General features: G+C 41.9%; 1 protein-coding gene across 1 annotated transcript; it reads right to left on the bottom strand.

Moving 5' to 3' along the window:
• Positions 1-1,173: 1,173 nt before the first annotated feature.
• On the bottom strand, positions 1,174-21,941 carry LOC114657592 (DBH-like monooxygenase protein 2 homolog). Its single transcript, XM_028809476.2, has 5 exons — positions 21,626-21,941; positions 20,085-20,231; positions 19,596-19,751; positions 1,467-1,569; positions 1,174-1,229 (listed from the first exon to the last, which is right to left on the bottom strand). Exons 1-5 carry the CDS (start codon positions 21,899-21,901, stop codon positions 1,174-1,176), a joined length of 738 nt encoding a protein of 245 aa, XP_028665309.2. The 5' UTR covers positions 21,902-21,941.
• Positions 21,942-23,412: the final 1,471 nt, after the last annotated feature.

Here is a 23,412-nt window from a genome sequence, read left to right on the forward strand (position 1 = left end):
CATCTCCACCCTCTTCTTCTCCTTCTTCTTCTTCAGCCAACAGTAGCCCAATTTCCGCCAGCACCCTGTTGACTAACAGTACTGGTGGCGGTTGTTTTTAACCTGGGGCTCGACCGATCCGGTTGGAAATTTGTATTGTTGTCTGCATATTTGATTTTAAAAGTCACTGATCTTAGAGATGGCAGATATTCAAAATAATTCCATAGAGTATTTTATTTTGTGTGGTCTAACTTTTTTCCAAATGAAAAGCAGTAATTTGGTTTTGTCTTTACACACTGTCTTTTTTACATTGTTAAATTATCAAGGCAATACAGTATATAAAGACAACTGGACCTCATTGCCTAACATAAAATTATCCTTCATTATTTGGCAAATAGGATAACATTTTTCAAAGCCCTTAATCCAATTCAGGGTAGTGAATTGCTAGACCCTACCCCAGCATCGCTGAACGCTAGGTTGGAAATAGCCAATTCCAACCAATAGCCAGTTAGGCTGAAATTGCCAGTTCATGTCTTTAGGGATGTGAAATGAAAACCTTTGTAGACACAAGAAGAACATGATAATTGCACACAGATGTTTACTGGGCATGGGTCAGACTATACCAACATAAAAGAAATAATTCATAGTACAGATACTTTGAAGTGAAAGGTTTTTAGGGAAATTTACTGTGCATTGAGTCTTTTAGTGTTGTAATAATTGAGAGAGTTTATGAGCACAGAGTTGATTTAGGACTTGGCAGGCCTAAGGAACTCCATTGTGAAGTTAGCATGCATTGCCAGCTAATTTCAGCCACCAATTGAATCTTGGTTGATTAAGAGTTAGAACAAACACTTACTGGCACAATGGCTCTGTAGCCAGGAATTTGGAGAGGAAACCAGTGAATGCTGGTAGTGTGTTTTCGGTTAGAGAAGTAGGTGATTTATTGCACTGGTTAGATAGGGACACGGTTCTGTGTAGTTACGTCCAATAAGACATCAAAAGTTTGTTATACTCTGATACTCTTACCTTACTCTCCCTGTATTCAGCTTTGTCTGTCTGTATGCTGTCCACTTAATTAAAAAATAACATTGGAGCCTTATTTGCTACCTAAATCCTAACTGGTGCTGGCCTGGGAGACACTGCTTTGTATTATTTAATAAACTCAGCTACATTTTCAACTGTTATTATATTTTGCTAACCATTTCTGTACTTTTGTTTTTCCACTGTTGCCAAAAAGCAATTGCGCATACCTGGAAAGAGGTGGAAAGTGGGGGAGAAAGATAAAAAATAACCTTTTACAGCACATTCAACTTGTTCAGTAGGCTAGCATCTTTTAAACTAAGTGTGTTTATTTTTAAATAGTTCTTGAAACAATGTATTTTTCAAAGCCTGTGTCAATGTTAAGAGTTGGTACAATGATTTTATTGATTTTCAAACAAATGCATAACAGAACAGCTGCAAACATACCTGCTGTTGTAAGAACATACCTGAAGTAGCCAGTGGGTTATTATAGTGCATCTCCAAACGAAAGTACAGGGGGTCCTGACTTGTACCGACAGAAATTCCTACATTGGCAGGGAATTCAAAGGCCTGTAGAAAAAGTTGATAACATGTACAGAGTGTATGAATTAAAATGTAGTAATTAAGAATGCAATCATTAAAATGCGGGGAGGCACGGTGGTGCAGTGGGTAGCGCTGCTGCCTCACAGTTGGGAGACCTGGGGACCTGGGTTTGCTTCCCGGGGCCTCCCTGCATGGAGTTTGCATGTTCTCCCAGTGTCTGCATGCGTTTCCTCCGGGCGCTCCGGTTTCCTCCCACAGTCCAAAGACATGCAGGTTAGGTGGATTGGCGATTCTAAATTGGCCCTAGTGTGTGCTTGGTGTGTGGGTGTGTTTGTGTGTGTCCTGCGGTGGGTTGGCACCCTGCCCAGGATTGGTTCCTGCCTTGTGCCCTGTGTTGGCTGGGATTGGCTCCAGCAGACCCCCGTGACCCTGTGTTCGGATTCAGCGGGTTGGAAAATGGATGGATGGATCATTAAAATGCATACCTTAAGTGTGTCAATAAATATTAAAGTTACAACTGAACCAGACCTATATGAAGAAAGAAGGGCATTACAAATTACTAATTACTTCTCTCAAATTATAACATGTTAGTTAACTCATTGTTTTTTGGGTAAAATCACATTACTAATTAGTTACTTTTATGTTACTCTTGTGGCGGGGACCAGGCCAGGACGCCCCTTCCACATATGTTCTGGGGGAGCAACCATGGGCGTCTCACTACCTCCCCCGGGACGCTTGGTGGCAGCCTCCCTGGCTGGCCATGGTGCCTCAGTTTCCCGCAGGGTTTCATGGGAGATGGAGTTCTCTACAACCCTGTGGGGATCTGGGATGGCCGCCAGGGGGTGCTGCATGGATCCCAGAGCCCACCTGGACACCTCTACAGATTAAGCACCTGCAGCACTTCCGGGTGGGTTATAAAAAGCGCCAGCATTCACCACTCAGAAGCCAGAGTCAGGTGGAAAGAGGATGAGGTTGCATGGGAGGAGTGGTGGTGCCTGAAGAAGGGTTTTTGGTTAATGTGTTGCCTTTAGTGCTTTTTGGACAGTGTATTGCCTATGGGGTTCACGGGGAAGACGTGCCCCACAGGTGAAGAACAATAAAAGTTTGGTGTATTTGACACGTGCCTCAGTGTGAATCTGTGCCGGGTCGGGCACGTATATAGCGCCTTATTCACACTCCCTAAACCTCAAAAAATAGGTACCTGGTTGAAACTATAAGGATGAGACCCAAATATCCTTCTGTATTTTAATAAGGAGGAAAAAACTAGTATCACTTAACTTGAATTCAGCAGTTAAATAAGTAAACTTAATGATTAATATTGTTGATCTGGTGGGGCCATCTACCTGCAGTGTTTATTGTGTAACAAAATAAACATGTTCATGTCCATATGTCTCTCCTGTATTTCTGCTCTTTAAATTAAATTACTTGCAAACAGACTTCTCTGTTTTGGCACAAACATTAAAGACATCTAAATGTATGTTGGGTTTTGGGACTACGTGAGGCATATAGCATCTTTGCTTGATTGAATAGCAAAGACATTTTATCCTCTGTAAATCTAACTTTTAAAATCTAACAAAAATATTAATATAACTATTATGTTTAATTACAAAAGTTCCTTGAATTAAAGTCTCCCAGTTAATCGTATTCCTTTAATGTGTTGCATAACTGAAAAACTGTTACTTTTCAATGTGAAATTCAAAATCTTTATTTGTTGATGAAGACAAAGCCGACTTCAATACAATCCCAAAGTAAAATTAGCAATCATGTAATGTAATAAAATAGCACATATCTCCAGTGTAGCTCTGACAACATTATAAAATTCAATATACTTTATGTCTGTGTAAAAATACTGTGTATATACCATACTGTGTATATACAGTGCACATCAAACAGGATATAAGCAAATATATATCCATCCATCCATCCATTTTCCAACCCGCTGAATCCAAACAGGGTCACGGGGGTCTGCTGGAGCCAATCCCAGCCAACACAGGGCACAAGGCAGGGAACCAATCCCAGGCAGGGTGCCAACCCACCGCAGGACACACACAAACACACCCACACACCAAGCACACACTAGGGCCAATTTAGAATCGCCAATCCACCTAACCTGCATGTCTTTGGATTGTGGGAGGAAACCGGAGCGCCCGGAGGAAACCCACGCAGACACGGGGAGAACATGCAAACTCCACGCAGGGAGGACCCGGGAATCGAACCCAGGTCCCCAGGTCTCCCAACTGTGAGGCAGCAGCGCTACCCACTGCGCCACCGTGCCGCCCGCAAACATATATATATATATATATATATATATATATTCAAATATATATATATATTGTCACAAGAACGACCATGAGACATCAAGAAGGTTTGGGGCAGCCACCCATTTAATCGATTACGGCTGCAAAATAGGTCAAAAATGGTAGACATGTTTATTCAACCGAGTCCAAAACAGAACTGAGTTCTTCAGACATTATGGCAGCTTTTAAAGGCCAGCTAAGGAAGTGACGTCATCAGCCCCGGAACCGGAAGGAACGTCATTGGCTGCCCCAGAGCCGGGCGGGCTTTCCCTAAAATGGTCTACAACAGATTGAGAGGGAAAATTAGTACACTCCGCCACCCCCTGGCCTGGCATGGAATTACCTGTATTTAAGCCCTTTGGCTGTCTCCTAAACACACGTGTGTGACAGGCCCCCCCCCCCCCCCCCCTTAGCCCAGACCCGTTGGGTCGGGCGTCCTGTACCGAGAGGTCGTGAACGCGGGAGAGAGCATCGGCATTGGCGTGTAGAGAACCCTTCCGATGAATGAGCGAAAACTTATAATGTTGCAGGTCGAGGAACCACCTCGTGACTCGTGGGTTAGACTCCTTGTGCAGGGCCATTCACTGTAAAGGGGCATGGTCCGTGACTAGTGTAAACTCCCGACCCAAGAGGTAGTACCTCAACTGTGTGATCGCCCACTTAATCGCAAGAGCCTCCCTCTCCACTGCTGCATATCTGGTCTCCCGATCCAACAGTTTCCGGCTTAGGAACATGATGGGGTGCTCAGCACCATCGACACTTTGGCTCAACACTGCCCCGAGGCCTGTGTCCGAAGCGTCCGTCTGGAGGATTAAAGGCCGTGAAAAGTCAGGTGCCTTTAAAACGGGTGCTGACGTCAGGGCCCTTTTCAAGTCACTGAAGGCTGCCTCTGTCATCTCAGTCCATGCCACAATGTTAGGAGCCCTCTTCTTTGTTAAATTAGTCAAGGGCACGGCTCTCTCCGAAAAACGTGGTACAAACCGGCGGTAGTACCCCGCCAATCCGAGAAATGCCTGGACTTGCCGCTTGGTTCGCGGACAGGGCCATGTCAAAATGGCTTCTATTTTGGAGCACTGTGGCTTCACTGTACCACGACCCACTAGGTAGCCCAAATACTTGGCTTCCTCCAATCCAAAGAAACACTTCTTTGGGTTGATGCGAAGACCGGCTTCCCCCAGCGTCCGCAATACAGCTCCGACGTGCTGTAGGTGTTCCTTCCAGGTGCTAGAATAGATGACGACGTCATCCAGGTAGGCAGCACTATACGTGTTATGGGTACGGAGCACTTTGTCCACCAGACGCTGGAAAGTTGCAGGAACCCCATGTAACCCGAATGGAAGGACACGATACTGCCAGTGCCCACTAGGGGTGCTAAATGCGGTTTTACCCTTCGCGGAGTCCATTAAAGGAACCTGCCAGTACCCTTTGGTCATGTCAAGTGTGGTCAGGTATTCTGCCTGTCCAAGCCTCTCAAGGAGGTCATCCACTCGAGGCATCGGATAAGCATCAAATTGTGAGACCTGGTTAAGCCGACGGAAGTCATTGCAAAACCTCCAACTTCCGTCAGGCTTAGGAACCAAGACAATTGGGCTGGACCAGGGACTATGACTCTCCTCTATGACTCCTAGATCCAGCATGCGCTTCATTTCCGGTTCCACTTCCGCTTTCTTTGCCTCGGGAAGATGATACGGGCGTTCTTGGACTATGACCCAGGGTTCAGTCACAATATCATGGGCAACCAGAGAGGTCCTTCCTGGGATTTCGTCAACCACCTCCAGGACGAACGAGATAACTGTCTCTAGCTCTCGCCTCTGTCGGTTATTCAAATTAGACCCGAAGTTAAGGGTGTTACTTTGAGCAAAGAAGGAGCGGGGATGGCCTGAGGAGGGATCAGGGTCCCTTTCCTTCCACGGTTTCAGCAGGTTTACGTGATATACCCGCTCGCTCGGTCGACGATTGGGTTGTTTCACCAAATAGTTGACGAGTCCCTTTCGCTCCTTAACTTCGTACGGCCCTTGCCAGTGGGCAAGTAGTTTAGAGTGGGAGGTGGGAACCAATACCATGACTCGATCCCCCGGCTGGAACTCCCGGAGGGTTGTGCCCTGTGCTGCTTGCGCCTCTTGCATGTGACTTTTTAATATGGGTCGAATTTTCTCAAATCTATCGCGTAACTGCGCGATATATTCCAAAATATTAATTGAGGGAAGGGCCTCTCCTTCCCAACCTTCCTTTAAAATGTCCAATATGCCCCGGGGTTGTCGTCCATATAATAATTCAAAGGGGGAGAACCCCGTTGAGGCTTGAGGGACTTCCCGATAGGCAAAGAGCACGAGGGGGAGGAGCTGATCCCAATTCCTCCCATCCCATCTGACCACCTTGCGAAGCATCTGCTTGAGAGTCTGATTAACTCTTTTAGGGCGGATGTTGACTTTTGTCGACAGGAGGGGTTGAAGGCGAATGTCGACAAAAGTCAACATCCAGGGATAGGGGGCGACAATCAGCTGTTAATGGCGACAAATCTCACTGTTACGTCATAGGCATTCCCTCTGTGCTTGGAGGAATGCTAGACTCGTTGACTCGGCAACTAAACCTTGCGTGTGCGTGAGTTGCGAAATGTAAACAATGGCAAGATGGCACCGACATGTGAAAAGGCAGCGAAGCAAGTGCAGAAAAGAAAACACTCGGCAGACAATGTTTTGCGCATTATCGCGGAGTCGGACTCTTGATTTTTCAGAATCGGATTTTATTGGCAGTGATCAGGAGATCGAGCAAGAGAGTGAGAAGCAGGCATCAGCTGATCAGACACCAGCCGATGCCGCGCCAGCGGATCTACTGCCAGTTGAGTGCCTTCGCGCAGCTGATGCATCTACGGCAAGGTTCGCATGGGATAAATACACAGACATTGATCCGTTGAGAGCCGATCTGGCTACCGGAGTTTACAAGATGGCATGGCTTGCTGTTGGACATGACAGATCACCAGCTGCTGTACTTCAGGCTGCTCTCTCCTGATGGTGCTTTTCAGCTACTGTCAGACGAGACAAACAGGTAGGCAGAGATTTTTTTTGAATCGCGGGCTGCGTTTGCATCGCATTCTCGTTTTTCAAAGTGGAAACCCACAACGAAAGACAAGATGAATCGCACTGTGGCATTACAAATAGAGATGGGACAGAACTGGTGTTTTGTCCCCTGGTGGCTTAGGTACATGCTGCTGCAAAGTTTTATTCACTTTGGTAATAAACAGAAGCAAATCCCATGGGGTGAGCCAGGCTATAATGCCATACATAAAGTTCATAAAGTTTCAGAAGATGAAAAGAGGTGACAATACGGTTTTCATGCAGGCAGAAAACTTGGTGGCAGTGGCATGGCACGATGGCAAATGGGTGACCTGTCTCTCTACAGTACACACTAACAATATATGTGAGAAAATGCAGCAATAGACAATTGAAAAATAGGCATCAAAGCAACACATATTGTAAGGAGTGCAATGTGGCAATGACTGAAATTGGCTGCTTTGAGCGAGATCAGACTTTGCTGTGTAAAATGTATGTGATATGTATGTGAAATCATAGAGTATGCAGGCTCATACAACATGCAAGACAGTAACATTTGTCAAAAGTAAATATTTTTTGTTGATTTGATATGTTAAACAATTGCTTTGTCTTCTTTTTTAAAAAATGTTAGTTTTTGGAAAAATATTCAGCCCTGGGAGAAAAGAAACAAAAAAAAAAATAGCCCTAAAAGAGTTAAATCTCTCTACTAAACCGTCAGTTTGAGGTTGATACACCGCGGTTCTCAAGTGCTTTATTTTGAGTAATTTGGCTGTTTCCTTGAACGTTTCCGAGGTAAACGGCGTCCCTTGGTCCGTAAGGACTTCTTTAGGGATCCCAACTCGCGCAAAGACCTCCATCAGTACCAGTGCGATTGCTTTAGAATTAGCTGAGCGCAACGGAACAGCTTCTGGATATCGGGTCGCATAATCAACGAGGACTAGTATATATTTATGTCCTCGAGCCGAGGGTTCCAGGGGTCCTACTATATCGACCCCTATTCTTTGGAAGGGAACATCAATTAAGGGAAGGGGAACAAGAGGAGCATGGTCCCTCCTAGGAATTTGCCGCAGCTGACATTCCGGGCATGAAACACAAAAGCGGCGAACCTCCTCGTTAATTCCTGGCCAATAGAAGCGGAGCTTAATGCGCTGTAGAGTTTTTTCGGTGCCCAAGTGGCCTCCTAGGAGATGGGCGTGCGCTAACTCACAAACTTGCCGCCGGAAAGCTTGTGGAATCAGCAACAGCTTCCGCACCCCCCCCCCCCCCCCCCCTCGTGTTCACTGACCCGATATAATAAGTCATTTTCTAACACAAAGTGGGGTCCTTGTGGCATGGGCTGACTAGTGCGTTGGCCGTTGACGAGGACTTCTACATTCATAGCAAATTTAAGGGAATCGTCATTCCACTGTTCCCTTTTAAATGATGCTGGTGTTTGTCTGAATTGAAAGCTCAGATCTGAGAGAGGGTCTGGGCTGACCTCAAGGGGCGGAGAAACCTCCCGCTCTGGTGAGGAGCAGACTGATGACGTGGTAGTCTCCATCCTCCTCGTGATCACCCATATCTCTCTCCACCGGCTGTGCACACGGTGTGGAGACAACCTAAGATGGTGGATTCCCATCTGTTACTAGGCCCAATTTCGAATAAGGCGAGATCAGTACTGCACCGCTTTTATTGTCAGACCAGTCCCGCCCAAGAATCACCGCACACGGAGGATTTGGAAGTACCGCAACAACAAGTTCTTTGAGTTTTCCTCCGTGGCAGATGAAACACTGGGCGGATTCATAGGCGCGGACATCTCCGTGTACACAGGTAATGCTGATCTTTGTTTTTAACCATTGTCGCGGTAGTACATAACGGCAATCGACCATAGAAAGGTTGCTGCCAGAGTCAAATAGGGCCTCTACCTTGTGGCCGTTTACAATGACCTCTCCCTTATGAGCCAAAGCCAGGGGGTTTGAAAGTGCACACCATCCCACCCCCTCTCTCCATTCACATTCCGCCTTGCCCCCGAGTGAGGATCGCGCCCGCGGGATCGGGGACTTTGGTGCAAATTCCGGTTTATGTTGGGAGGGCAGTTTAAGAGGGACGTAATCTCTATGGCGTCCACTTAAGGACCGTTCAGCCCTCTCAGATTGCGAGACTGCCCTGGTTGTTTCAATGAGCTGTATGAGCTCGTTTACATTTGAAAATTCTCCCCAGGCCGGCTGGGTGAAATGCTCTGGCAAGCCATTTATAAACAGCAAACATGCCACTTTCTTTACTATTTTGTAGGTGGAGCAATCAGCGGGCCTTAACCAGCCTGCCACCTCTTCCCAGAGAACGTCCAGTTGTTCTCTGGTAGCCTGTTCAGGGTCAAACCTCCAGGTTTGTATTCTCTTCACCTGCTGGCCCGGGGAAAGTCCACTTTCCTGTGGGACCTTAGCCCCAGTGGGAAGGACAGCGCTCTCCTCCGAGAGAGCATAATAAGTCCCCATCGTTTCCCCCATAGAGACCAGCCCATGTCTGTGTGTCCCCTCGACACTCTCCCTATTCAATTTGGGTGCCCCAGAGATAGCCAAAGGGAGCGGAGTCTGCACCGGTTCTTTCCGAAACCCGAGACGCACTCCCCACCCGAAAGCTCGGCCCAGGTACTCTCCCACCTGGACATGATTCAGGTCCGGTCCCGTTCTCTTCAGGGCTTTCTCCATCCTGCCGACTACGCCACTGTCACAAGAACGACCATGAGACATCAAGAAGGTTTGGGGCAGCCACCCATTTAATCGATTACGGCTGCAAAATAGGTGAAAAATGGTAGACATGTTTATTCAACCGAGTCCAAAACAGAACTGACTTCTTCAGACAGTATGGCGGCTTTTAAAGGCCAGCTAAGGAAGTGACGTCATCAGCCCTGGAACCGGAAGGAACGTCATTGGCTGCCCCAGAGCCGGGCGGGATTTCCCTAAAATGGTCTGCAACAGATTGAGAGGGAAAATTAGTACACTCCGCCACCCCCTGACCTGGCATGGAATTACCTGTATTTAAGCCCTTTGGCTGTCTCCTAAACACACATGTGTGACAATATATATATATATATTATATATATATAGTCACACACGTGCAATTAGGAGACCGCTAAACGGCCTGGGTAACTGTAATACTACCCCAGACCAGGGGGTGGCAGAATGTGCTGACTGTCTCCCTCAGTTTCTTGCAGACCATTCCCGGGAAATCTCGCCAGGTTCCGGCAATGCTGATGATGTCACTTCCGGTTCCGGCCTGGATGACATCATTTCCTTCCTCAGACATCTTACCTCCAAATATTCAGTTCAGTAGTTTTTATTCCTGAGCTTTCAACCCCTGCCAGGGGTCTTCATCAGAGGATAATGCTTAGACTTACAAGAATCAAAGGCAACTGTCTCTTTTCACATAAACACAAATTACAGATCAAGTGAAAAAAACAGTGTAAATTTAAATATACACTACAATGCAAAAAATAAGTAAAAATACATTCTATTCATTTTACTTTGTTATATTGGTTTCATGTATTGCTTTGTTATTAATTGTAGATACTGTTTTCATTTGCCACTACAAAGCATATCTTATTTTCTTTCTCTTCCTGGCATTTTTGGTGAAATTAGCTCTGCCTTTGACTGAATATGTTATTATACATGATGCACAGTACAGTTCAGTACCTGTAAATATTGTAATCAAACTAGATGGAATTATGAGATCTATACAGACTGACTGCTTGGTCAGAACAGAAGTCAGGTATCAGGAGAAGAGTGTGAGACAGTACCTCATTTTACTGATCAGCTACATGAGGCAAACTGGGTTGTATGTCATTATATAGGCTGTTTGTGTCCTTTTTGCAAATCCATATCAGGACTCTAGCATCAAACCAGCCTGAGTTGGATCAAGCTCGATTGAGAATGTTATGTTGTTTTTGCTCCATCTACAAATAGAGGTATTTCATCCAGTTCCTCCTTAAACTTAATAAGCTTTATTGAGAGTGACTATTTCTACCTCATCTAAAAGTCTGGTTTCACGGGACTGCCCAGCTTGCAATGGGTGGCCAGGAGCATAGAAACCACTACCATTAGAAAGAACTAGATCCCACATGATCACTCCAGAAGAAAGAGAGAGACAGGGAGAGAGACACACACATACACTGGAGCAGAAAAGTATTGCATTGAGGGAATGAGCCACTAGGTGAAGGTACAGCTTGCATTAGGAAGGGGTAATGACAATTAAGAGACAGTAGCTAATTGGCTGTAAGCATGCAAAGGCTTGCTCTCTGAATTAAAAGACACTGAGGCTAGTGAAGCAATACTAAAGATGACAATTCACATAGATACAGCCCATAGAGGGTGCACTGTCCCAGAAGGAAAAACATGACCCATCTTGTCCCTCTGAAATAATAGGAGCTGCCTTGAAAACTTAAGGTTTAAAATCAACTGAAGGGTGAGTTCTACAGGAACAATTGGATGTTTGCCCTGACTCCATATTGATAACATTTTTGGCTTGAAAAACTGACGTATTCAGTATGTTTAGGGCTTTTCTTCAGAATGGCACCATAGTACCCTTTCACTTCATTATAAAATGCAACAGCAAGCTTGTTATTTTTTATTTATAAAGTATACTTCACTTCAGAACACAGTGTTATGTAGCAAGCTAATATATAACATGTTTGTGAAGAAAAACAATACTGAGCCTAAAAATAATATTCTAACAAAAGTATTTGAATCTGTAAAGTGTCTTTTAAATCAGGGCCTGTTCCTGCTGTGATCAAAATAAGGAAAATACTGTCTCCTGAGGCCTAAAGCAGGAGTTATTCCCAGACAAGGAAGTGTTGTATTAGTAGAGGTACCTGAAATAGATAATGATCAGAGACAGAAGGAACAAAAGGAAGACAGAATTGCGGTACAATATAAAAGAAATGGCACTGAAAGAAAGGGTATAATTTATGATTTATGACACTTTCATGCTAATCTTGTTTCACCTGTGACATTGTACTGTTTCAATCACCCCATTCGCTTTTCCAGTTTTTTGAAAAATTCAACCTAGTTTCATTCAAATCAGTTCAGTGTTGTCTTAAATATTTCAATTTTTGATCTCAGCATTTCATACAAGAATTACAAATATAGTATGAAATAAGCAACATTTACACAAAATAAAAAGTTTCAAAATAAACAGAGAAACATCATGAATTATAAGACAAAAAATTACAGTAATGTGCCAGTTTCAAAGCTAAGTGCCTCTGCAGTAAGTGGTTATTTCCCAATGAAAAACTGTGTAACAATAATAGTGATAAAATAAAAATTCTTTTTATTTCTCTTTTATATTTTGTGAAATAGCAGGAACAATTCAGATTTTGTTCACAAACCTCTCTCTTTGACTTACCATGAATGTAACTGTCATAATCATGTAATGTTCCTGTTAATTGTTAATTATCATCTTTTCATTTTTTTCCTGATAGTTTAGTTCATTTAATTTTGTTCATTGTTAATTATACTTTTGTTTAGGTGCAAGAGCAAAGCCCATAACTACGTGATGTTCTCAGGTGCAGCAGCCAGTCTTGTCTGTCTTGAAGTAACTGAGGGCTATTTACATTCCAGGCAGCCACTGCTTCTGAGCAATGGCATTAGTTTCTCAAACTGTGTTTGCTGCCTTTTCACACTCTTTTTATAATTTAATATTTTTAAACCTTTGTATTTCAGCTTCTCTGGTTCTAGAATTTCTGTTTTTGCTGTTTTTTATGTTTCACACTTTTAGTTTTGCATTTTGAATTTTGTATATTGTTGGAAATAGTTTTTTAAGTTTTCTTCTTAATTATTTAGGTGTCAGGGTCTCCTATCTTTAATATAATTCTACTAGCCAACCCGCGGTGTACCATACGCCACATAATCAGGCCGCTTTTTTAATGATTTTTAAGCACAAATTAACATTTGAAAAATCCGGAGGAGAGGGGAAGGACGCCCATTACGCCCCATCCGTCATGCTAGTCTGCTGATTTCTCGTTCAGTAACCTGTGAGTAGTGATGGGCGGAGTGAAGCCTCACGAAGCATCAACACGTTTGAAGCAATTGTGTCAGAAATCGTATCGAAGTTTCGAAGCATTTGACACTCACCTCTCTCGTGACACCACCTGGCCATTTTCATTAACGTTACAGAAACTTATGATACACTTCAATGACGCTCCTTGTTCAGTAATTGCTAAGACAATCTGTCTAGAAGGTTTGTGTATTTTACTAGTTTTCATTGCCTGCCTTTTCAGGGCTTGACCTCTTTCACCTCCATTGGTTTTCTGTGTATATATGTCCTGAGTTTATCTGTTTTCTTATTCTTTGAGTATACATCAGTTGAATTGTATAAAATTGCGTAAATGTGTATTACAGTACAATAGTCCTCATTTATTACCTAGAGAAGATAGTTGCCTATAAGATGCAGAGTCATTCTGGTGTTTTTAGTGCAATACAGAAACATAATGTGGATAGGGCACAGGTTTTTCTTGAAACACATATTCCTATTCACACACACTGGGCCAGTTCAGAGATGAGAATCAACCTGAATCAATATGAGTTTGCTAAAAGTACTCCATGTCAGTATGTCAGAGAGAGGATGTGCAGAATTGTTCATAATTTTGTCTTCATTCTATCTTTGCTGCTACCTCCAGGGTGTTCAGAGTGTGTCCCTTAACTGAGCCTGTCCTTTTAATTATCTTGTTGATTAAATGATAATAGAAACATCTTTATTATCATACAGTATATTCTCAAAGTAATGGGCTTGTAAGTGAAAGTGTAATGTTTAAGAACATCCATCCATTCATTCCATCCATCCATTGTCTCCCGCTTATCCGAGGTCGGGTCGCGGGGGCAGCAGCTTGAGCAGAGATGCCCAGACTTCCCTCTCCCCGGCCACTTCTTCTAGCTCTTCCGGGAGAATCCCAAGGCGTTCCCAGGCCAGTCGAGAGACATAGTCCCTCCAGCGTGTCCTGGGTCTTCCCCGGGGCCTCCTCCCGGTTGGACGTGCCCGGAACACCTCACCAGGGAGGCGTCCAGGAGGCACCCTGATCAGATGCCCGAGCCACCTCATCTGACTCCTCTCGATGCGGAGGAGCAGCGGCTCTACTCTGAGCCCCTCCCGGATGACTGAGCTTCTCACCCTATCTTTAAGGGAAAGCCCAGACACCCTGCGGAGGAAACTCATTTCAGCCGCTTGTATTCGCGATCTCGTTCTTTCGGTCACTACCCATAGCTCATGAGCATAGGTGAGGGTAGGAACATAGATCGACTGGTAAATTGAGAGCTTCGCCTTACGGCTCAGCTCCTTTTTCACCACGACAGACCGATGCAATGCCCGCATTACTGCGGATGCCGCACCGATCCGCCTGTCGATCTCACGCTCCATTCTTCCCTCACTCATGAACAAGACCCCGAGATACTTGAACTCCTCCACTTGGGGCAGGATCTCGCTACCAACCCTGAGAGGGCACTCCACCCTTTTCCGGCTGAGGACCATGGTCTCGGATTTGGAGGTGCTGATTCTCATCCCAGCCGCTTCACACTCGGCTGCGAACCAATCCAGAGAGAGCTGAAGATCACGGCCTGATGAAGCAAACAGGACAACATCATCTGCAAAAAGCAGTGACCCAATCCTGAGCCCACCAAACTGGACCCCCTCAACACCCTGGCTGCGCCTAGAAATTCTGTCCATAAAAGATATGAACAGAATCGGTGACAAAGGGCAGCCCTGGCGGAGTCCAACTCTCACTGGAAACGGGTTCGACTTACTGCCGGCAATGTGGACCAAGCTCTGGCACCGATCGTACAGGGACTGAACAGCCCTTATCAGGGGGGCCGGTACCCCATACTCTCGGAGTACCCCCCACAGGATTCCCCGAGGGACACGGTCGAATGCCTTTTCTAAGTCCACAAAACACATGTAGACTGGTTGGGCAAACTCCCATGCACCCTCCAGGACCCTGCTAAGGGTATAGAGCTGGTCCACTGTTCCGCGACCAGGACGAAAACCACACTGTTCCTCCTGAATCCGAGGCTCGACTATCCGACGGACCCTCCTCTCCAGGACCCCTGAATAGACTTTTCCAGGGAGGCTGAAGAGTGTGATCCCTCTGTAGTTGGAACACACCCTCCGATCCCCCTTCTTAAAGAGGGGGACCACCACCCCGGTCTGCCAATCCAGAGGCACTGTCCCTGATGTCCATGCGATGTTGCAGAGGCGTGTCAGCCAAGACAGTCCTACAACATCCAGAGCCTTGAGGAACTCCGGGCGTATCTCATCCACCCCCGGGGCCCTACCACCAAGGAGTTTTTTGAACACCTCGGTGACCTCAGTCCCAGAGATGGGGGAGCCCACCTCTGAGTCCCCAGGCTCTGCTTCCTCATTGGAAGGCATGTTAATGGGATTGAGGAGGTCTTCGAAGTATTCCCCCCACCGACCCACAACATCCCGAGTCGAGGTCAGCAGCGCACCATCCCCACCATATACAGTGTTGACACTGCACTGCTTCCCCTTCCTGAGACGCCGGATGGTGGACCAGAATCTCCTCGAAGCCGTCCGAAAGTCATTCTCCATGGCCTCCCCAAACTCCTCCCACGCCCGAGTTTTTGCCTCAGCAACCACCAAAGCCGCATTCCGCTTGGCCTGCCGGTACCTATCAGCTGCCTCCGGGGTCCCACAGGACAAAAGGGTCCTGTAGGACTCCTTCTTCAGCTTGACGTCATCCTTCACCGCCGGTGTCCACCAGCGGGTTCGGGGATTGCCGCCACGACAGGCACCGACCACCGAACAAACAATTAAAATTAGTTAAATTTAATTATAAAATGTAATTATAGAGAACTTCATGCTTATTGTATGGTGTCTTATTTTTTAATCTATGTTAAACATTTTCCTGCCTTCTTTGACACAGTCCTGTATCCTGTATAATGCTTCTCATAATGAAGAACACAATAAAGACTTGTCTATCAGAGATCTGTTAATTTTTTTGGTTACTGCTAAGTATTCTAATTCTGTAAAATATAAGTGGCATTGAACATGCTGGTGAGTCATAGCAGCAAATTTGCAGCATGTAAGGCCACTTAGAGACATGTCTGGGAAAAAAACTACAGATTAGCTCCAAAAACATCTTCAGATCTAGCTTGGTTTAATAAAGCTGTTTGTTAAAGACCTATCAAAAGATGGAGCCTGTTTTATGTAATTGTGCCAAACGTTTCTTGGTTTGCCTGAAGCTAAAGTAAAACAGGGAATTTTTGCTAGAACAGATATTGGAAAACTGATTTCTCATGGGGAATTTGATGATGTGATGAGCAACCTGAAATGAGAGACTTAGGCATCATTCAAAGAAGTAATTTCTATTGTTTAAGGTAACAATCAACATCCAAATTATAAAGAAAATATTAACTTTAATAAATTGAGTTGCAATATGAGTCTCAAAGTCCACTTTTAGTAATGACATTTAGATTTTTTCCCTGAAAAACTTAGAGAGGCATGTGATGATCAGGGTGAAAGATTTCATCACACTATCAAGGACATGAAAAGAAAGTATCAGGGATATTGGGATTTCAGTAGGATGACAGATGAGTGCTGGATGATTCATAGGAATGTAATGGAAAAAGTGTACAAATTACAAACCATCAAGGAAAGCTTTACATCAAAATACTAAGAAAAGATAAAGACTAGAGAAGTTGTAAACAAATCAATGAATATGTGTTGTTGCTTTCTTTATATTCCATAGCATTGCAATGAAAGTAAACATCAAGGTGGTAGCAAAATACATTCTGAAATAGTAGACTTGTGAAATTCACAGTAACACCAACATTGGAAAGATAACAAACATCAAGGTAGAAAAAACAAAAAATGTAAACAACAAAGACAATCTTCTAAATTGATGTAAAACTTTGAAATTGCAATTTACAAATAAGATGTGTGGCACTGATACATTTTGCTACACTTCTCTGCACAGCTTCTAGTGCTGCTATGTTAATTTTGTAGTGTTTGTCCAGACTCAGACTCCAAACACCAGATGCAGTTTTATTAGTTCGTTATATAGTCTGAAAATAAAATCTCTCTTTATTAGAGGTCCTGTAAATTAAAAATAAAAGCAACACTTTTAATTTTGACAAAATAACTGTTTTGAGCAATTCCTTACTAAAAGATCATCTCTATGACTAAAGGTATTTACCATGCAGTGTATTTCTAGCCTATAAACACAGGTTTTTAGATGTAACAGTTATACACATAACAACACTAGAAGCTGCACAGAGAAGAGCAACCAAATATATTCTGGGGCTAAAGGGCTAACTCTCACTGGGTAAAGGAATTAATCCCCTTTAGTTTGGAGCTGTGAATGATGTAAAGGGACCTAACCCCTGTCTTCAAAATTTTCTCAGTCTTCAAGAACAATAATGGAAATAAAGGGACATTCTTTTAAGATAGGCAATGGAAGTACTTCTTAAAACAAAACATAGTGGGAAACTGGAATAAATGACATCAGTAACAGTATTTGAAGCAGAAACTATCACATCATATTTAATTAACAAGATGTTATCAGTATAAGACGAGACATTTTGTATGTAAAGTGATGAAGTGCAACTTACAAAGTATAGAAAGGCATGCAGAGATCATAACACTACTAATGTTGAGGCTATCAAAAACAATTAGAACTCTGAACTTTTTCATTTTTATTGGTGGAAGGCTTTCAAAGGGAAATCCAAAGGAGTAATAGAGTCTGTTAAGAAATTACAAAATCACTAAGGTGACCAAGGCCAAAGAAAACATGCCTTGTGATATCTAAAGCAGAAAAGATGAAAACCAAAAACATAAAAAGCATAAGAAAATTGATCAAGAGGTTTGTGTCCTTCTGTTGATGAGACTTTTCTTTTGAGAAACAAAACACTTATGGCCAGATACTGTAAATGTATCTTGATATTTTACAGCAAGCTTAACAAGATGTAATGCACACATTCATTCTAACAATGTGCAGCTAGCTCTTTATGTAAAAAAGCATAAAATGGTACCTACAATGACAACATTGACATAATTATAAATAAAAAAACAGAAGAAAATTATTAAAAATCTAACAGAAACCTTGACAATTTCTAAAATTTATCTGGATGATATGTTGGAACAACTTTTTTAATAGCTAAGCAAACAAACGTAATACACTGAATAGTTCCTCTTGTCTGTTCACTTTTTTATATACTTATCCCATAAATGGTAAGCAGTTTTTCAGTTTGTAAAGCATATTAGGTGATGCTTTTGTTGTCTGTTATTTGAAAATGATCATTGGCTTAAAAGTCAATTAATTTTCTTTGGATGAAAACTGATCCTCTGGAAAGGGGACTTGTACAAAGGAGTAACTACAAGTGCCTCAAGCTTCTGCCCCTTTCCTCTCATTGGTCCAAGTAACCAAAGAGCAAGGACCTAATCAATCAGTTCCAAGCACATTGTCCACCTCCTTTTATTTGTAAAGAAACAGAGAAAAAGCAGTGATGAGCAATATGCCTTGCTAAAGCTAGGTATATACTATCCCATATGAAATAAAGTAGGTTGTGATCATAAGGGGGCACCACTGAGCCCCAAGTCCCAGACACATTGGATCTGACACAGTTCCAAGTTCAAATAAAAGTTATTTTATTAATCACAGTACATTCTTTTGCTGTACAAAGTCTAAATGCCACAATCACAAATAGTAAACATTCCTTCTCACATCCTCCTGGTGACTGTTACCCTCTACTTTGTCTTCCATTTCCAAGTCATATGAAAGCTGCCTAAAGTAAGGAGACCTTCACCTGGCAGTGTCCCCTGGCAGCAGCCAGGGATCCCGTCAGGGTTGCCCAACCAAACTACAGGTCCCATAAAACTCTACGGCAGTCCAAACTATGACCACACCAGACTAGCACTGCCACCTTTCACACTGGGGGATAAACTATACCTGATAACTGTTTTTCCCCCACAGGATAGGAACCTAAAGCCACCCCAGCTTGGCAAAGCATTTTAAAACCACAGGCCTATGTTACAATGCATCTCTATTACCACATGTATGTCTGATTGCTTCGAAAGAAAACATGAAAGGGCTGATTTGGGCAACACCATTCAAGATCAGTCGCGCCAAGTCTACTGACAGAGCTGAGAGTCTTTCATTCGTACATTAGCTCAAAGAATAGTGTTCCAGTAAATTAGCACCAAACTCTTTGAACATCATTGGAGTGTTTCCAACACTGTTTAATTTGCTGAAAGTCAATGCCACATTGATGGTATCAATAGAAAGTGCTAAACAAAGTTATTCCAAGCTAAATTCTTTTAAGTCTAAACTCTGAAAACTGTATGTACAATGCATATGATTGCATTCTGATATTCTGACTCGGCTGAGCAATAAACTGAACTAAGAGGAAGACATTGCAATCTGTCAGAAAATGGGATCCAAAAGATAGATTCTGCTCTTAAACCCAAAAGCTGACAACACATAGAAAGCAAAAGGGTATTATGTTTCTGTTATTGAAAGATCTTAATTCACATAGTACTGTGTATTTAAAATCGTTTTACTTTGTACTGCAGGGTCTTGAAACAAAAAAGGCCCTGTGAAAAGAACTTCTACTCTTCTGATCCACTGCACCACAAAAGGTCTCTATCCTTCATTGCTTTGTTCACAGTCAATGTTCAGAAAAATGCCCTTAAATAATTTTTAATTGCAGGAACTTTAACTTACATTTGTTGCTGTCAAATTAATATAACTATAGCTGACTGCAGACTGCACACTGCCAGCATAATTAAGCAAATTGATGACCTTGGCACCTCGTGATGCTCCATGATAAGAAATAGTATCTTTTGATCCATATGCATAAATCAGTATCATTGGTGTTGCCTGTAAAAAATGCTGTAGAAATATTAAACTGCAATTTACAAACCTTACATATTGCGTCTTCTTTATCATAAAGTAGAATTGATTAATGTTCCTAATTTCCATTCATGTTATTTAATCTGTGTTATAGCTTTTTTTCTAGTAGTCTCATGTAACATCTAAAAATATCACAATAAAAATTGCTGCATGAGATGTCCAGAATCAAATGAAAATATATCCTATATTTAATATTGGTTTCATTTTTAGATGTATGATACTGCAAATTGTATAGTTACCCTGTATACATGTATAACTGTACTTTATATAACTGAGTGTTAAAGTCAAAAATTAACTTACTGTGATTGGCAGGTCATCAGTATCACATGTCTGAAGTTGCCTGCTAAAAGTCATCGTTGTTGTGCTGCCACTTTCCTTCAGATTTATCAAGGTGTAATCCTGTTTTGTATCAACCAGTGGCAGTGTATTTCCTGTTGCATGTCTATCCTGTCACAGAAATTTCAGAGACATTCAGATCCAGAAGCAATAAGATTAAGTGGTTGCTGAAAAAAATATGATTTCTTCATCCATATCATGGAATTAGTCCATCTATACTGAAATGAAAGTTGTATATGTAGATAGAATTGTAACACGGTGAGGATCTCACACATTTACAATCAATTATAAGAAGTCTGCAAAATTAAAAGTCGTGTAATTATGATAAGCCAAATTAACATCTTGGGACATCTCAATATATGTTTCAAGGTATGTGGAAAGACATTTAAGATATCTAAAACTGAATTACAGATATCTTTAAATATGTCTATTTCAAGAGATCTTGAAATTTTACACTGCATTTGAAGATGTCTCAAATACAATTCAAGATATCTTAAAATAAGTCGGTACACATTTTGCTATTCTGAAATGCAACTAAATCTAAGATGACCTCCTATATTTTCTGTGGAAGTCCCTGTCTATTTTAAGATATTTTGAAATTAATTTGATATATTTCAAAGTGAGCAGTAGATTATGGACAGGAAGCTGTTTTTTGAGGTACCTATATTTTTCCTATTTAAAATTTCTTATATTAAGTTATAGTGTAAGTTTGTCTGTATACAGTGTATGGAATAGGATTCTAAACAGCAATGTTAATGTTTGCAATGTGCCCTCTGCTGGAATGGAATATGTGATTCATATTGTTACAACATGCATTATAAAATAATTCCAATAGATGGTACTTTGCAAAAATTAATATTGAATAGGCCCAACATAGTATAGCTGCAGGATGGAGAAATATTGACTTATACTGTATACTGAAAACGCAAAAAAATGGATTTTAGACACAGTATTCTGTTGATTCAATTAGATTAAGGCACTTTTATTTATTGGTTTTTTATTTGTTCTGTAATGTTGAATGAGTTCTGTGTGTTTTTTTTTTTCTTACAGCTTCTGTAACCCTGCAGTTTGCCCGTGGGTTCAATATAATGTCTATCTATTTATAATGACTTGAATGTCAGTGGCAATTTCTTTCATAAACACGAGGGACAAAATGAGTCAGGTTGAGATTTAGAACATTGTATACATACATATAGGGTATGTAAAATTTAAAGTTAAAATAACATATTACATTATGTTAATAGGACTGCAAAATTATACTTTTTCTTTTTTATAAATAAATGAACACAAAATATCAGCTGAGATATTCTCCACCCCCTTGCAACCCCTAGTTAATTTAAACCAATTTGACAATATAATGTTTTGTTACGTGTATAATGTTTTTCACCCTGACTAGAAGGCTTTAGTTAAATGCAGAAAAAGCCAAGAGTCAGAAAGGATATTTACAAGAGTTTGCATATTTGTTGTATGTCATATACTAAAAATAAGAAGTTTAAAACACTTACAGCAAAGTAAACTGTGCCATCTGGATTGACACCTCCAATTACAACGTCTGATCCAGTCATGCTTCCACTGGGGCTAAATCCAAAGCCAACCCACCCAGCAGTATTGGCAACAACTTGAAATGTGATTGGTCCTCCATTGTTATCAAAGCCCCAACTGATAGACACCAGGTTGGCAGAGTCAAGATATTCTGTGAAGGGCAATGTGGTGGCAGAGAAACACACAGAGCAGCACCGAGCAAAAATGCAGAGTAGCAGGTTACCACACTTGCCGATCATCTTTACTGATGTAAAAAGAAATACATAATACAGTGACGAGTACTGTTAAAAGAATTGATGATCAACTGCAGATTGGGGTCAACAACATTTTCTTGTATTATAACTTTGTGGTGACTAATATTGAAAAATTGTGAAAAACACACTACGGTATATGGTAATGTTGCATTTTATGTTGGTGGAGTATAAATTATGAAAGAATGAGTTTGAGCTAAACTAAACACTACATTATTTTGATTTATTTAAATCGTCAAAGTCATTATCTTAACAACACCAAATGGTAAGAGGTTAGTTAACTAAAACTGAAAAAATTCAATGTGTGGCAGTTTCATGGACTAAAGTACTTAAATGAGGCCATGAGGCATTAAGTGAGTATGATAAACATTAGATGTATGTATGTATGGATGGACAGATTGATGAATGAACGGATGGATGGTTGTGTATTAATATAAAAACATGACAAGTAGAATATATTGAAATATTGGACATTTTAGCAGTCATGGCTTTCCTCATGATAGTCCATTGTATCTGGAATGTACTGTACTTTGCTCTGAATCAGTGGCTTATATATCGGAATGTCTGACACCTTATATTCCAAATCGTAACCTCAGATCCTCAACTGAGTGTCTCCTTAGAATTCCAAGAGCAAAACTTAAAAGAAGTGGTGAGGCGGCCTTCTGCTGTTATGCACCTAAAATCTAGAATAGCCTGCCAGTAGGAATTCGCCAGGCTAATACAGTGGAGCACTTTAAAAAACTACTAAAAACACATTATTTTAACATGGCCTTCTCATAACTTCACTGTAATTTAATCCTGATACTCTGTATATTCAATTCATTATAATAACTATTCATTCAAAATCTGTACTAACCCCTACTCTCTCTTCTGTTTCCTTTTCCGGTGTCCTTTTGGTGGTGGCGCACGCCACCACCATCTACCCAAAGCACCATGATGTTCCAACAATGATGGATGGATTAAAAGCCAGAAATCTGTATGACCATCAGCATCAAGTGACTCCGTGAAAAACCCGAACTACAAAGAGGACTATTTCATTTATGTTAGGTAGAATGCCCAGAGGGGACTGGGCGGTCTCGTGGCCTGGAACCCCTACAGATTTTATTTTTTTCTCCAGCCTTCTGGAGTTTTTTTTTGTTTTTTCTGTCCACCCTGGCCATCGGACCTTACTCCTTTCTATGTTAACTAATGTTGTCTTATTTTAATTTCTTATTTTGTCTTTTATTTTTCTTCTCTTCATTATGTAAAGCACTTTGAGCTACTTTTTGTATGAAAATGTGCTATATAAATAAATGTTGTTGTTGTTGTTGGTTGCTTGATAGCAAAACATGTAGCTATCACAAGGCTGTAAACTTACACACTTCTAGCTATATCATTATTATCTTAAACTCTGTAAACTAGCTGAGCAAAGGCCTTTAAAAATAAGCCAAAAATCACTGGAAAAGGTTATATAATTTGATTCCTGTGTTCTGCCATTTTTTGTTGCTCTATCACATTTT

The sequence above is a fragment of the Erpetoichthys calabaricus genome, chromosome 9 (assembly GCF_900747795.2).
Source record: "Erpetoichthys calabaricus chromosome 9, fErpCal1.3, whole genome shotgun sequence".
NCBI classification, from domain to species: Eukaryota; Metazoa; Chordata; class Cladistia; order Polypteriformes; family Polypteridae; genus Erpetoichthys; species Erpetoichthys calabaricus.